At 44.9% G+C, this 14732-nt stretch overlaps 1 protein-coding gene across 1 annotated transcript; it reads left to right on the forward strand.

The window, feature by feature from the left end:
- The first annotated feature begins 2941 nt into the window (after window positions 1–2941).
- On the forward strand, window positions 2942–8251 carry ACTC1 (actin alpha cardiac muscle 1). Its single transcript, XM_045450112.1, has 7 exons — window positions 2942–3079; window positions 3664–3814; window positions 4970–5294; window positions 5950–6111; window positions 6236–6427; window positions 7240–7421; window positions 7926–8251. Exons 2-7 carry the CDS (start codon window positions 3686–3688, stop codon window positions 8067–8069), a joined length of 1134 nt encoding a protein of 377 aa, XP_045306068.1. The 5' UTR covers window positions 2942–3079; window positions 3664–3685; the 3' UTR covers window positions 8070–8251.
- Window positions 8252–14732: the final 6481 nt, after the last annotated feature.

The following is a 14732-nucleotide window of genomic DNA, read 5'->3' on the forward strand; positions in this document are numbered from 1 at the left end:
AAAGGAAACAAGTGTTCTTTCTTGCCATAATATAATGCATATGAAAATATGTTTTGTTTTATTTATTTAATGTTTATTCCTTCTTGAGAGAGAGCACAAGTAGGGCAGGGGCAGAGAGAGGGGGACGGAGAATCCAAAGCAGGCTCCTCGCTGACAGCACCAAGCCCGACGTGGGGCTCAAACTCAAGAACTGTGAGATCGTGACCTGGCGAGAAGTTGAATGCTCAACCCACGGAGCCACCTAGGTACCCCTGCGTTTTGTTTTGAATGGGAAAGAAATGAAACTGTTTTAAAAACATTTTAAGGGTTAGATTGTCTTAAGAAACTGGTCCCAGGGCTCCACCCACCTACCCACTCCCACCAGAGCAGACTGATCTCAAGGCGGGCGGGCTGGAATTGGCCTCCTGAGCCCTGGAAGTATTGACAAAGGCTTCGGGTCAATGGCCTTGGTGCTCAGTGATAAACTGGACTTTCCAGGAATTCCCTTTGCACATATGGCAGTGAACGTGGAAATCTGCCATCCTCCACTCCGGGTCGAAACTTGCTTTCACACAAATGTCCACGGATTTCAGTCCTACTCTACTTTAAAGACAATGAAGTGATACTTCTTCAAGAAGGCTTTGGGGCGCCTGGGTGGCCCAGTTGGTTAAGCGTCCAACTTCAGCTCAGGTCATGGTCTCGCAGTTCGTGAGTTCGAGCCCTGTGCCGGGCTCTGTGCTGACAAACAGCTCAGAGCCTGGAGCCTGCTTCAGATTCTGTATCTCCCCCTCCCCTGTTCATGCTCTGTCTCTTCTCTGTGTCTCAAAAATAAATAAATGTTAAAAAAAAAAAAGTCTTTCTCTGACCCCTCTTTTGGATCCCTCTTTTCATGACTATCACAGTGATTCCCCTCCTTTTTCACCCCAGCATGCTCCATCAGTGGCTCTGACTTTTCTGTAATTGCCCTGGAGTATGAGCTGCTCTGTTTCACTTATCGCTGCATCCCTGTGACTAACACAGTTCCTGTCCCATAAATATTTGCTGAATCAATAAATGAATGAAATTGACCCAATTCTTCAAAAGAGCAAGCTACTGCTGCCTCCAAGAGTATCACTGTTCCTGAACTGTAACGGTGACCATTTGCTTTGTATCTTCTATGTGGATTCTATCACTTGTCCCTAATTATTTTGATAATTAATAACCCCTGGCAGAAAAGAGTTATCCTTATTGTGTCCTTTTTCAGAGGGGAAAATTGAGGCTCAGGAAAGTGAAGTGACTTGCCCAAGACCAAATGCACCAGAAGTGAGGGAGGCCAGGATTTGAACCCAGGGCTGTCTGGCTATAACACCAGTCCCATTTCTCCTTTTTCTTCTGCAAATGCTTGAGCTGAGGCAGCTCCACTGTTTGCATCCTGTCCACCAGCATGTTCATTGTAAAAGGCGTATTGTGTGGCAGGGCATGACCCCAGCCAGACCCCTCACCCGGCTCCATCACCCAGCTGCCCACACAGTTTCTTCTCCAGACCAACCCAAACATGGTTGGGGAGCTCAGCAGGGAGGGCCCAACATTCCCCAGTCTGGACAAGTATCTAATCAGTAGACCTCCTCAGCATATCAATCCAAGACCACTCTAGAGATGAATGCCTTGTGCCCAGTTTTCTATTTTTAACTGGTGTGAGTGGGAGGGAGAACACAAGCATTAAAAATCAAAGTGCCAGTCAAGAACCGAGAACACAGGGCACCCCACAGCGAATCAGTGATGCGTGTGTGTCCTTCTTAGGTCTCTCTGTTCCTTTCTCCTCTCCCCGGTTCATGTCATCTCTCTGTTCCCTTCTCCAAAGTCCCAAGATGTAGTCCTTCTACATCTGTTTGCATGAAGGAGCCGCTGTCATTTATACCACTGCTTCTCACACTCTTATGTACGTAGAAATCAACTGGGCATCTTGCCAATTCTGATTCAGTAGTTCAAGGGGTGGGGGTGGCATGGAGGCAAGGCTCTGCTTTTCTAACTCTGCTGTCCTGTGATGTGTGCATTTGGTTGAAGCTGCGGTTATCTTCTTGACAAGAATATTTGCTCTTTCAGTCTCGTCTCCACCTGGCATAAGGGCCTTTGCCCCCAGTTTACAGATGTTCATCTCTCCACCAGCCAAGTGCACACACCACTTTTGGCATTCCCTCCTTCTTTCACTTTGGCAGTAGGGGATCCTTTTCTAGCCTGAAGACAGGAGTCTGAATTTGAGCAGAACCTTGGCAGTAGGGGGAGAGCCACCAGCTCTCTGTGCTGGGGGAAACCTGGCCCCTTCTCCAGCAAGACTTGGCCAGGATCTTACTGCAGTTCTGAGCCTCTTCCCTAGCCACACCCGAAGCCACGCATGAGCCGGGGGTCAGGGTGGCCTTGGTTACCCTCCGCTTTCTGACCTAGAGGAGCGTGACACCAGCAACCTGAATCAAGTCACCCAGGCCGGTGGGGACTAGACCAGAAGGATGACCTGTCCCAGGTGCCCCTTTTCTGGCCACCCAAATGTGCTGGTGTGGTGCCTTGAGCGCCCACGAGGACTGCCAGGGCTTCCAGTCCTGGAAGATGAGAAGCTGCTGTCGCTCCTTTGCTGTCCCGGTCCAGCTGTCAGGACCCCTCAGCAGAGGGAAGAGAGCCAAGCCTTCCGGCTTGTATGTGGCTTATTGTCTCAGGCTGGCGGGGCCGCGGAGGAACAAACCCACAGCACACCCAGGGTGCACCTCCATCCAAGAAGGGGGAGGAGGTGGGCTGGCGTCATTCAGTCTTCCCCTGCCCCCTACCCTTCGCCGCCCGCCCCTCCCTCGCTCCCTATTTGGCCATCCCCCTGGTTGCCCCCTCCCCTTCCTTACATGGTCTGGGAGCCCCCTGGCTGATCCTCTCCCCTGCCCTTGGCTCCATGAATGGCCTGGGCGCTCCTCAGTGGTGCGAAGGCGACCAAATAAGGCAAGGTGGCCGGCCAGGCCCCCCACCCCTGCCCCCGGCCGCTCCAACTGACCCCGTCCGTCAGCGCACTATAAAGCGGCGCGCCCCGCGCCGGCCTCCCAGCGCCTGCCGCCCGAGCCGAGCCGAGCCCGACCCGCGGACGGTGAGTCAGCGCCCGCCCGCCCCGAGCCGGCGGGCCCCGCTACTGCCACGCCGCCACTTTTTTTTTTTTTTTTTTTTTTTTAAAGACCAAACTTCTGGATTTGGTTCTAACTTCTGTTGTCCCGGGTCGTCACAACAAGAGAGGGGCGCGCAGAACGCGAACCCTGCGGCCCCCGCCCCCACGGGGCGTTTGGGGTCCCTGCTGTCGTGCGCGTTTCCCTCCAGCGGGGGCTTGGGCGTGGGGGTGTGGTTGGGACCCAGGTGGGCTCTCAGTTCGCGGAAGGGCAAACATGTGAAGGGCTGGGGAGGGCTTGCTAAGGGGTGACGGTACCTCCTTGCCCCCGGGACAGAGCGTGACTCCTGGCCGGGGAGCCTGGGTGGCCTCCGCTCCCCTGCTCTATGCACGTCCCCCTCAACCTCCGCAGTCTCCTCCCACCCTTCCTCTCCCGCCCCGACGGGAAGGGAGACGGCAGGCGTTCCCCCCGTCGCCCCCAACCCTCCTCTGCTCTGTCCTTTCCTCCGGGCGGGAGGAGGTCAGCGCCACCGCAGGCAGTGAGGGCGGGCCACCCGGTTCTCCACCTGCAGACCCCGCCGAAGCTGTGCCAGGATGTGCGACGACGAGGAGACCACCGCTCTTGTGTGCGACAACGGCTCCGGGCTGGTGAAGGCGGGCTTCGCTGGGGATGACGCGCCCCGTGCCGTCTTCCCGTCCATCGTGGGCCGCCCGCGCCACCAGGTAAACCCCCCGCCCCGAATGGCCTGCTCTTACCTGCGGCGGTCCCCAGCCCCACTCCACACCCCTTCCTGCCACTTCCTCAGGCCAGCAATCCAGGAACTGTCTCACCTGACGCCCCTGTGTCATGAACTGCTCGGGTCAAATAAGGCAAAGATGGATTCGCCTCAGATCCAAGCCAGGACAAACAATACTCACACCGCCCAGTGTGCACGGGTCCCCCTTCCACCTTTCAGGGACAGGGCTCTCCAAGGGGCCCACTCGTTGTGTGAAAGGTCAGCGGCTTCGCCCCTCCACTCCGCACCTTCATGTTCAGTACTCCGCCTTTTCCCTGCCCCTTCCACACTCCAGTCTTTCCCTCGGCCTCCCTTTTCAGTCCTGCTCAAAACTTGCAATGATACAACTTCTCTCCACCAACCGGGACCCAGCCCACATTCCTCCCTCCGTTCACAGCCAGCTTTCTGGGCTCTCAGAGGATGTAATCTGTCTGCTTCCTGGCTGCTGCATTTTTAGAAGCCAGGCGTGACAGAGGCAGCAAGTGCCATGGGGATAGTGACATACCACCTTGCTTATTAAAAGAAATGCCACGCTCTCTGGCTTTGCCACATGCCTGGCCAGACAGGCTGCCAGGGCTAGAGCTGTATGCCTCAGTGGTGGTGACTGATGGGTACTGTAGGCCAGCTCTGGGCAGGCTGGATTTCGCTTGTGGAGTGATAATGGCATATCAGCCCATCTTTTTATGTTCACTTGATAAATGTCAAAATCTTTTCTTAGGAGAAATGCGATGTGTCATTAATTCAGTCATTTATATTCTAGTTGACATGGGCGATGGACTTAATAATTTAATGAAGGCATTATGGTATTTTTAAAATGAGGTGAGGCTGTACTTCTTTGGTGAAGTAGCTTCATTCCTCTTTCCCTGGTTATATTTTAAAGAATAGAATTATACCTGGGGATTGGGTGGGGGGGGGGGGTAGATAGGGGGAAGGTACTAGATTGATTTTAAATGATATTTCTAAATTGAGGTAAAATTCTATTTTTATTTTTGGTATTTATAAGATGTTCCTTGACTTGGCCAGTTAGATGTAAATTTATGAGGCATCTGTTATATTCCTGAAATAGTGGAAGCTTGACTTTCCCATCTTTTTCTTCTTCTAGGGAGTCATGGTGGGTATGGGTCAGAAGGACTCCTACGTGGGTGATGAGGCCCAGAGCAAGCGAGGTATCCTAACTCTCAAGTACCCCATTGAGCACGGCATCATCACCAACTGGGATGACATGGAGAAGATCTGGCACCATACCTTCTACAACGAGCTCCGCGTGGCCCCTGAGGAGCACCCCACCCTGCTGACTGAGGCCCCACTGAACCCTAAGGCCAACCGTGAGAAGATGACTCAGATCATGTTTGAGACCTTCAATGTCCCTGCCATGTACGTAGCCATCCAGGCGGTGCTGTCCCTGTATGCTTCTGGCCGTACTACAGGTATGTTTGGGCTGTGGAGACAGTCACTGATTAAGCACATTCCTAAGGCACTGACCTTGCTATGAATCAGCTTCCCCAGTTGCAAAAGGAATGATCCCTGCCCTCACACTCCCTGGGAAGGTGTCTGAGATAAGAGAGAGAGGTAACAACAGTTTCAGATCACATGCATTTCTAACGATTGAAAGCACATGGGGTTAGATCCTTACCTTTCCTAAAGCATGTGATATCATGTATTAAGGCTCTTCACACTGTGTTCCATACCATCACAGTCCCTGGGCAAACATCCCCAAGGAGAACCAACGTTTCCTACAGGGTCTGAGTCAAAAAAGAGAGAACACGTATTTGTTGGATGGGAGGAAAGTATCCATGCCTGGATACTTACATAATGTGCTAATGGCTGGTAGAAGGGATGGTCATTTGAAAGTGTCCTGGGGAAATTTTTCTACTACAATATTTAAAAGGGTGAGCTGTTGCTGGCTTCAGATTTAGCACTCGTTATGCTCATTTTTATTCTTTGTGTGTAAGGGATCTAATTTTATCTGGACCCATGCCCAGTGCTAGTATCTTTTAGCCAAGATTGGAAGTAGGCTTTGACACAGCTAGAGCAGTGGTGTCCTTGGAGATTTACTTTGTTCTTGTCTATTTCTCCTGACAGGCATTGTTCTGGACTCTGGGGATGGTGTAACTCACAACGTTCCCATCTATGAGGGCTACGCTTTGCCCCATGCCATCATGCGTCTGGATCTGGCTGGTCGGGATCTCACTGACTACCTCATGAAGATCCTCACTGAGCGTGGCTACTCCTTTGTCACCACTGGTGAGTGTGTGTGTGTGTGTATGTGTCTCCTCTGCCACAGCATCATGTCTGCTTTTTTCCTCCACCAGAGAATCTACCTACTTCATTCTTCAGAACTTGACCGTCATAACTTTTATTTCTGCAGCTGAACGGGAAATTGTCCGTGACATTAAAGAGAAGCTGTGCTATGTTGCCCTGGATTTTGAGAATGAAATGGCCACGGCTGCCTCTTCCTCCTCCCTGGAGAAGAGTTATGAGCTGCCCGATGGCCAAGTCATCACTATTGGCAATGAGCGCTTCCGCTGCCCTGAGACACTATTCCAGCCCTCCTTCATTGGTGAGTTGTAGCGTCTCGTGCACATGCACAGCTTTTCTCTAGAAATCTGGGGGTGTCCCAGAGTAAAGTCTATTATAATCAAGAAGGACTAAGAGGCTCTTGAGTTAAAAGAAGTCATAGCTTAGAGTCCCACACAGCTCAGCCTCAGATCCCAACGGCCCATTACAAGGATGGCCATACTGTAATGTTGCAGTGATATGATAAAGGATGACACATTGACTTCATGTCCGAATAGAGGCTCTGACAGAATAGTAGTTGAATAATCCGAATCGGCAGGAAAGGAATGATTACTCAGAAGTGCTGACTTATTCCAGTAAGTTCCATTACCATGTAGGTGGACTTCCCTCTGAAGTTACTTATCATGAAATCCAACAATGATCATACTCGTTGTAATAACTGGACCCTTGTATTTCACCACACGTCTTTCCTCGGGAATGATTTCTAAGAGGAAGCTTGTCGGGATCTTATCTTGGTCCATAAATAAAAACTGCATTAATTTTAATGTATGTCTCACCCTTTCCAAATATATCTCCATATATCTGACGGATACAGCACGTGTTCACTCCAAACAGGTGCTAAACACAGTTGTTTGTGTCTTGGCAGAATCTGTTGTGGATTAACTGTCAGCACTTTTAGACACACCTGTTCCACAAATGCCTTGCAGTGTGGAACATCTTATAGAGGAACATATGTTTCAGAGACAAATGGGAGACAAATGTGTTTTTCAACACAAAGGAGTCCTCTTTTCTTCCCTCCACCCTGGGCCCCTGGCCTGAGTGCACTTTGATTTTTTTTTTTAAACATATTTCTAGGTATGGAATCTGCTGGCATCCATGAAACAACTTATAACAGTATCATGAAGTGTGACATTGATATCCGCAAGGACCTGTATGCCAACAATGTCTTATCTGGAGGTACCACCATGTACCCTGGTATTGCTGATCGCATGCAGAAGGAAATCACTGCCCTGGCTCCCAGCACCATGAAGATTAAGGTAAAGAACTCCTGTGGTGTGAGAGCCAAGGCAGGACTTAGTATTCCAAGTAGAACTCACATTTTGCTTCCCACCTACTATAAACTTTACTAGCTTTTCTAGCACTCTAGACTTTTAAAGTCTAGGAGACTTTAAAAACATTTTCAAGCAGCAGATAATAATAAATCTTGAAAGGAAAAAAAAATCTAAATCTTCGGACATGTTTTAAAAGTCCCCAACTTTTGCGCTGTCCTCTATCATGCATGTAGCTTGTTGCCACATTATACTCTAGTTCAGGGCAGTGGGGCAATTCTATTTTGTAGAGCCTTTGATAATGGAAATAATGAAATAGAGGACAGTGTGTAAAACTCGATTCAGTCATATTAATTTCTGGTATGAAGCATCTCACATTACAATGAATTAACATCTAATATTTTTTTTGGTGATTCTCTCTCTCTGGCATGTTGCTTGATCTGTTGCCTGGAATGTGAGAGTTCACTGGAAGTTTTTCTTTCCTTCCTGCAGATTATTGCTCCCCCTGAGCGTAAGTACTCTGTCTGGATCGGGGGCTCCATCCTGGCTTCCCTGTCCACCTTCCAGCAGATGTGGATTAGCAAGCAAGAGTATGATGAGGCAGGCCCGTCCATCGTCCACCGCAAATGCTTCTAAGGTGCCTTCTCTCTTAGTCTACCTTACATTCAGGATGACAGTATTATGCTTCTTGGAATCTTCCGAACCACCCTCCCTTATCTCTCATCAATCATTGTACAGTTTGTTTACACATGTGCAATTTATTTGTGCTTCTAATATTTATTGCTTTATAAATAAACCAGACCCGGACTTGCAACATACGAAAGTCTCTCATCTTTCTTTTTCTGGTAGGCATGGGGAGGAGCCAGTGTCTGCTCACTTCAGTCTGTGAATTCATATATTGGTGGCTTTGACCCCATGAGCACTGTAATATTACAGTAGCACAAAGTTGAGCCGATGAATTAGTGTGACATTTAGCGGGGGCTTAACAATACTAAATATCAATTTTCCACTTTGGGACAGAATCATGAATATATTTCACATGTGAAAAGTAGATTAACTTTAGCTCCACATAAGCGAGAAATGAAGTTGGATTTCACAATACTTTAAGATTAGTTACTATGGATGACAATGAAAGTTGTTTTCATATAGGCTCCAGTTGTTTTCATAACTTTGTAGAAACCACATACACATTGGTAATGAGGAAGTTTTAAGTAAGTTAGCTTAAATTCTCAATGCTGGATTCCTCAGTTGTCCTTCCAAGGGCTATGCATGTTAATGGTGAAACACTGAGGCTGACTCACAGTTAAGCCCAGCCACATCCAGTTCTAAACACTCCCTAAATAAATCAAGATCATTGTGCATATTCAAACTAAATGTGAGGAAACAGGTACCAGATCCTTTTGCCTCATCAGTAACTAATTTGTGGGACATAAGTCGTCAGTCTCTTCATGTCTTTGAAATCTTGGAATTTTGGGTTGAGTGTAGTGAAGGCCAGGATGTCTGAAGGATCAAGGGGAGTGGAAAGCCATAATATTCCTTTTATTTCATGCTGGACTCTGCAACATATGCTGTGGGGGCTGCTGGGAGCAGCATCCAAAGCAATCAGTCATGCTCTGTCCTTGAGGAGCTCACCTACACTATGTGTAAACTCCCAATGTGTGTGGTCTGGGAGACTTCAAGGAGATGGACATGGGTCTGAGTCTTGAAGAATGGTTAAGAAGTACAGAGGTGAGGGGTGCCTGGGTAACTCGGTTAAGCATCTGACTTCGGCTCAGGTCATGATCTCACAGTTCAGGAGTTCAAACCCCACATGGGCTCCACGCTGACAGCATGGAGCCTGCTTGGGCTTTTCTCTCTCTCTCTCTTCATCTCTCTCTGCCCCTCTCCCATTCATCTCTCTCTCAAAAACATAAATAAGGGGACAGAAGCCAGCAAACAAGGCACAGAGCAGGCTGGTGGGAGCTGATGACTTAGGAAATCACTTTGGAAAGGTAGATTTCCACCTAACTGCAAAAGCTCAAAAATTTTTCATTTTCAAGTTAATTGTTCATGAACTGTTGGAGCATTTGAATGGATGTATTTAAACTTAAATATTGATGAGGGAATCAAGACAGAAAGATTAAGCAGCTAGTGCAGTGTTAACACAGTTTGTGGAATACCCAAGCTAGGAAGCCAGATTTTCTGACATCTTATCTAATGGTGTTCCTCAAAGCATCTTTAGTCATAAATCTTTAGTTTTAAACTATACTCATAATGTTATAAACATACATAAACCTTCAGTCATGCATTAATTCTATCACCTAGCCTTTTGGGAGTCTGGATTCAAAATTTTGCGTGTTTGGGGCTCATCAGACATCTTATTTTTTTATTTTTTTTTCTAATTTACATTCAAATTAGTTAGCATATAGTGCAACAATGATTTCCGGAGTAGATTCCCTAATGCCCCTTATCCATTTAGCCCACCCCCCCCCTCCCACGACCCTTCCAGTAACCCTCTGTTTGTTCTCCATATTTAAGTGTCTCTTATGTTTTGTCCCCCTCCCTGTTTTTATATTATTTTTGTTTCCCTTCCCTTGTGTTCATCTGTTTTGTCTCTTAAAGTCCTCATATGAGTGAAGTCATATGATATTTGTCTTTCTCTGACTAATTTCGTTTTGCATAATCCCCTTTAGTTCCATCCAGGTTGTTGCAAATGGCAAAATTTCATTCTTTTTGGTTTCTGAGTAATATTCCATTGTTTATATATAGCACTTCTTCTTTATCCATTCATCCATCGATGGACATTTGGGCTCTTTCCATACTTTGGCTATTATTGATAGTGCTGCTATAAACATTGGGGTGCATGTGCCCCTTTGAAACAACATACCTGTAGCCCATGGATAAATACCTAGTAGTGCAGTTGCTGGGTCATAGGGTAGTTCTATTTTTAATTTTTTGAGGAACCTCCATACCATTTTCCAGAGTGGCTGAACCAGCTTGCATTCCCACCAGCCATGCAAAAGAGATCCTCTTTCTCCGCATCCTCGACAACATCTGTTGTTGCCTGAGTTGCTAATGTTAGCCATTCTGACAGATGTCAGGTGGTATCTCATTGTGGTTTGATTTGTATTTCCCTGATGATGAGTGATGTTGAGCATTTTTTCATGTGTCAGTTGGCCATCTGGATGTCTTCCTTGGACAAGTGTCTATTCATGTCTTTCGCCCATTTCTTCACTGGATTATTTATTTTTTGGGTGTTGAGTTTGATAAGTTCTTGATAGATTTTGGATGTTAACCCTTTATCTGATATGTCATTTGCAAATATCTTCTCCCATTCTGTCAGTTGCCTTTTGGTTTTGTTGATTGTTTCCTTCACTATGCAGAAGCTTTTTATTTTGATAAGGTCCCAGTAGTTCATTTTTGCTTTTGTTTCCCTTGCCTCTGGAGACGCGTTGAGTAGGAAGTTCCTGTGGCCAAGATCAAAGAGGTTTTTGCCTGCTTTCTCCCCAAGGATTGTGATGGCTTCCTGTCTTACATTGAGGTCTTTCATCCATTTGGAGTTTATTTTTGTAGTTGGTGTAAGAAAATGGTCCAGGTTCATTCTTCTGCATGTCACTGCCCAGTTTCCCAGCACCACTTGCTGAAGAGACTGTCTTGATTCCATTGGATATGCTTTCCTGCTTTGTCAAAGATAAGTTGGCCATATGTTTGTGGGTCCATTTCTGGGTTCTCTATTCTGTTCCACTGATCTGAGTGTCTGTTTTTGTGCCAGTACCATACTGTCTTGATGATTACAGGTTTGTAGTATTGCTTGAAGTCTGGGGTTGTGATGCCTCCTGCTTTGGTTTTCTTTTTCAAGTTTGCTTTGGCTATTCGGGGTCTTTTCTGATTCCATACAAATTTTAGGATTATTTGTTCTAGCTCTGTGAAAAATGCTGGTGTTATTTTGATAGGGATTGCACTGAATATGTAGATAGATTGCTTTGGGTAATATCGACATTTTAACAATATTTGTTCTTCCTATCCAGGAGCATGGAATCTTTTTCCATTTTTTTGTGTCTTCAATTTATTTCATAAGCTTTCTGTAGTTTTCAGTGTATAGATTTTTCACCTCTTTGGTTAGATTTATTCCTAGGTGTTTTATGGGTTTTGGTGCAATTGTAAATGGGATCAATTTCTTGATTTCTCTTTCTGTTGCTTCATTGTTGGCGTATAGGAATGCAACCAATTTCTGTGCATTGATTTTATCTCCTGCCACTTTGCTGAATTCTTGAATCAGTTCTAGCAGTTTTTTGGTGGAATCTTTTGGGTTTTCCATATAGAGTATCATGTCATCTGCGAAGAGTGAAAGTTTGATCTCCTGGCGGATTTGGATGATTTTATTTCTTTGTGTTGTCTGATGGCAGAGGCTAAGACTTCCAATACTATGTTGAATAACAGTGGTGAGAATGGACACTTCTGTCGCGTTCCTGACCTTAGGGAGAAAGCTCTCAGTTTTTCCCCATTGAGGATGATATTAGTGTTGGGTCTTTCATATACGGCTTTTGTGATCTCGAGGTATGATCCTTCTATCCCTACTTTCTTGAAGGTTTTTATCAAGAAAGATGCTGTATTTTGTGAAATGCTTTCTATCTATTGAGAGGATCATATGGTTCTTGTCCTTTCTTTTATTGATGGGATTAATCACATTGATTGTTTTGTGGATATTGAACCAGACCTGCATCCCAGGTATAAATCCCACTTGGTCGTGGTGAATAATTTTTTTAACGTATTGTTGGATCTGGTTGGCTAATATCTTGTTGAGGGTTTTTGCATCCATGTTCATCAGGGAAATTGGTCTATAGTTCTCCTTTTTTAGTGGAGTCTCTGTCTGGTTTTGGAATCAAGGTAATGCTGGCTTCATAGAAAGAGTTTGGAAGTTTTCCTTCCATTTCTATTTTTTGGAACAGCTTCAAGAGAATTGGTGTGAACTCTTCCTTAAATGTTTGGTAGAATTCCCCTGGAAAGCCATCTGGCCCTGGACTCTTGTTTTTGGGAGATTTTTGATTACTAATTCAATTTCCTTACTGGTTATGGGTCTGTTCAAATTTTCTGTTTCTTCCTGTTTCAGTTTTGGTAGTGTATATGTTTCTAGGAATTTGTTCATTTCTTCCAGGTTGCCCATTTTATTGGCATATAATTGCTCATAATATTCTCTTATTATTGTTTTTATTTCTGCTGTGTTGGTTGTGATCTCTCCTCTTTCATTCTTGATTTAATTTATGTGGGTCCTTTCCTTTTTCTTTTTGATCCAACTGGCTAGTGGTTTATCAATTTTGTTAATTCTTTCAAAGAACCAGCTTCTGGTTTCATTGATCTGTTCTACTGGTTTTTGTTGTTGTTGTTGTTGTTGTTGTTTGTTTTTTTTTTTTTCAACGTTTATTTATTTTTGGGACAGAGAGAGACAGAGCATGAACGGGGGAGGGGCAGAGAGAGAGGGAGACACAGAATCGGAAACAGGCTCCAGGCTCTGAGCCATCAGCCCAGAGCCCGACGCGGGGCTGAACTCACAGACCGCGAGATCGTGACCTGGCTGAAGTCGGACGCTTAACCGACTGCGCCACCCAGGCGCCCCTGTTTGGTTTTGATAGCATTAATTTCTGCTCTAATCTTTATTATTTTCTGTCTTCTGATGGTTTTGGGTTTTATTTGCTATTCTTTTTCCTGCTCTTTAAGGCATAAGGTTAGGTTGTATATCTGAGATCTTTCTTCCTTCTTTAGGAAGGCCTGGATTGCTATATACTTCCTCTTATGACTACCTTTCCTGCATCCCAGAGGTTTTGGGTTGTGGTGTTATCATTTTCATTGACTTCCATGAACTTTTTAATTTCCTCTTTAACTTCTTAGCTAACCCATTCATTCTTTAGTAGGATGTTCTTTAGTCTCCAAGTATTTGTTATCTTTCCAAATTTTTTCTTGTGGTTGATTTCAAGTTTCATAGAGTTGTGGTCTGAAAATATGCACAGTATGATCTCGATCTTTTCATACTTACTTAGGGCTGATTTGTGTCCCAGTATGTGGTCTATTCTGGAGAATATTCCATGTGCATTGGAGAAGAATGTATATTCTGCTGCTTTAGGATGAAATGTTCTGAATATATCTGTTAAGTCCATCTGGTCCAGTATGTCATTCAAAACCATTGTTTCCTTGTTGATTTTTTGATTAGATGATCTGTCTATTGTCTATTGCTGTGAGTGGGGTGTTGAAGTCCCCTACAATTTGGTACTACTATCAATGAGTTTCTTTATGTTTATGATTAATTGATTTTTATATTTGGGTGCTTTCACATTTGGCACATTAATGTTTACAATTGTTACATCTTCTTGGTGGATAGACCCCTTAATTATGATATAATGCCCTTCTTCGTTTCTTGATACAGTCTTTATTTTAAAGTCTAGATTGTCTGAATTAAGCCAGTATTCTGGCTTTCTTTTGTTGACCATTAACATGATAGATGGTTCTCTATCCCCTTACCTTCAATATGAAGATGTCTTTAGGTCTAAAGTGGGTCTCTTGTAAATAGCATATAGATGGATCTTGTTTTCTTATCCAATCTGTTACCCTATGTCTTTTGATTGGAGCATCGAGTCTATTGACATTTAGAGTGAGTACTGAAAGATATGAATTTATTGCTGAATGTATGTTGCTTATAGAGTTGGAGTTTCTGGTGGTGTTCTCTGGTCCTTTCTAGTCTTTGTTGCTTTTGGTCTTTATTTATTTGTTTTTGTTTTTGTTTTTGTTTTTGTTTTTTCCATCTTTTCTCCCCTCAGAGAGTCTCCATTAAAATTTCTTGCAGGGCTGGTTTAATGGTCACAAACTCCTTTAATTTTTGTTTGTCTGGGAAACTTTTTATCTTTTCTTCTATTTTGAATGACAGCCTTGCTGGATAAAGAATTCTTGGCTGTATATTTTTCTGATTCAACACATTGAATATATCCTGCCACTCCCTTCTGGCCTGCCAAGTTTCTGTGGATAGATCTGATGCAAACCTGATCTGTCCTCCCTTGTAGGTTAAGGACTTTTTTTTCCCTTGCTGCTTTCATGATTCTCTCCTTGCCTGAGTATTTTGTGAATTTGACCTTGATATGCCTTATTGATGGTCAGTTTTTGTTGAATCTAATGTGGGTCCTCTGTGCTTCCTGGATTTTGATGTCTGTGTCTTTCCCCAGATTAGAAAAGTTCTCCACTATGATTTGCTCACAAAACTCTTATTTCTCTCTCTTCCTCTTCTGGGACCCCTATGATTCTGATGTTGTTCCTTTTTAATGAGTCATTGATTTC

Source organism: Leopardus geoffroyi, chromosome B3 (genome assembly GCF_018350155.1).
Source record: "Leopardus geoffroyi isolate Oge1 chromosome B3, O.geoffroyi_Oge1_pat1.0, whole genome shotgun sequence".
Taxonomy (NCBI): Eukaryota; Metazoa; Chordata; class Mammalia; order Carnivora; family Felidae; genus Leopardus; species Leopardus geoffroyi.

Excerpts from the sequence above, each read along its gene's own strand:
- ACTC1 (XM_045450112.1), top strand. The coding sequence starts at position 3,686 with ATGTGCGACGACGAGGAGACCACCGCTCTTGTGTGCGACAACGGCTCC. Across the intron at positions 6,112-6,235 it reads CTACTCCTTTGTCACCACTG|CTGAACGGGAAATTGTCCGT; the intron begins GTGAGTGTGTGT and ends TTATTTCTGCAG. Across the intron at positions 7,422-7,925 it reads CCAGCACCATGAAGATTAAG|ATTATTGCTCCCCCTGAGCG; the intron begins GTAAAGAACTCC and ends TCCTTCCTGCAG.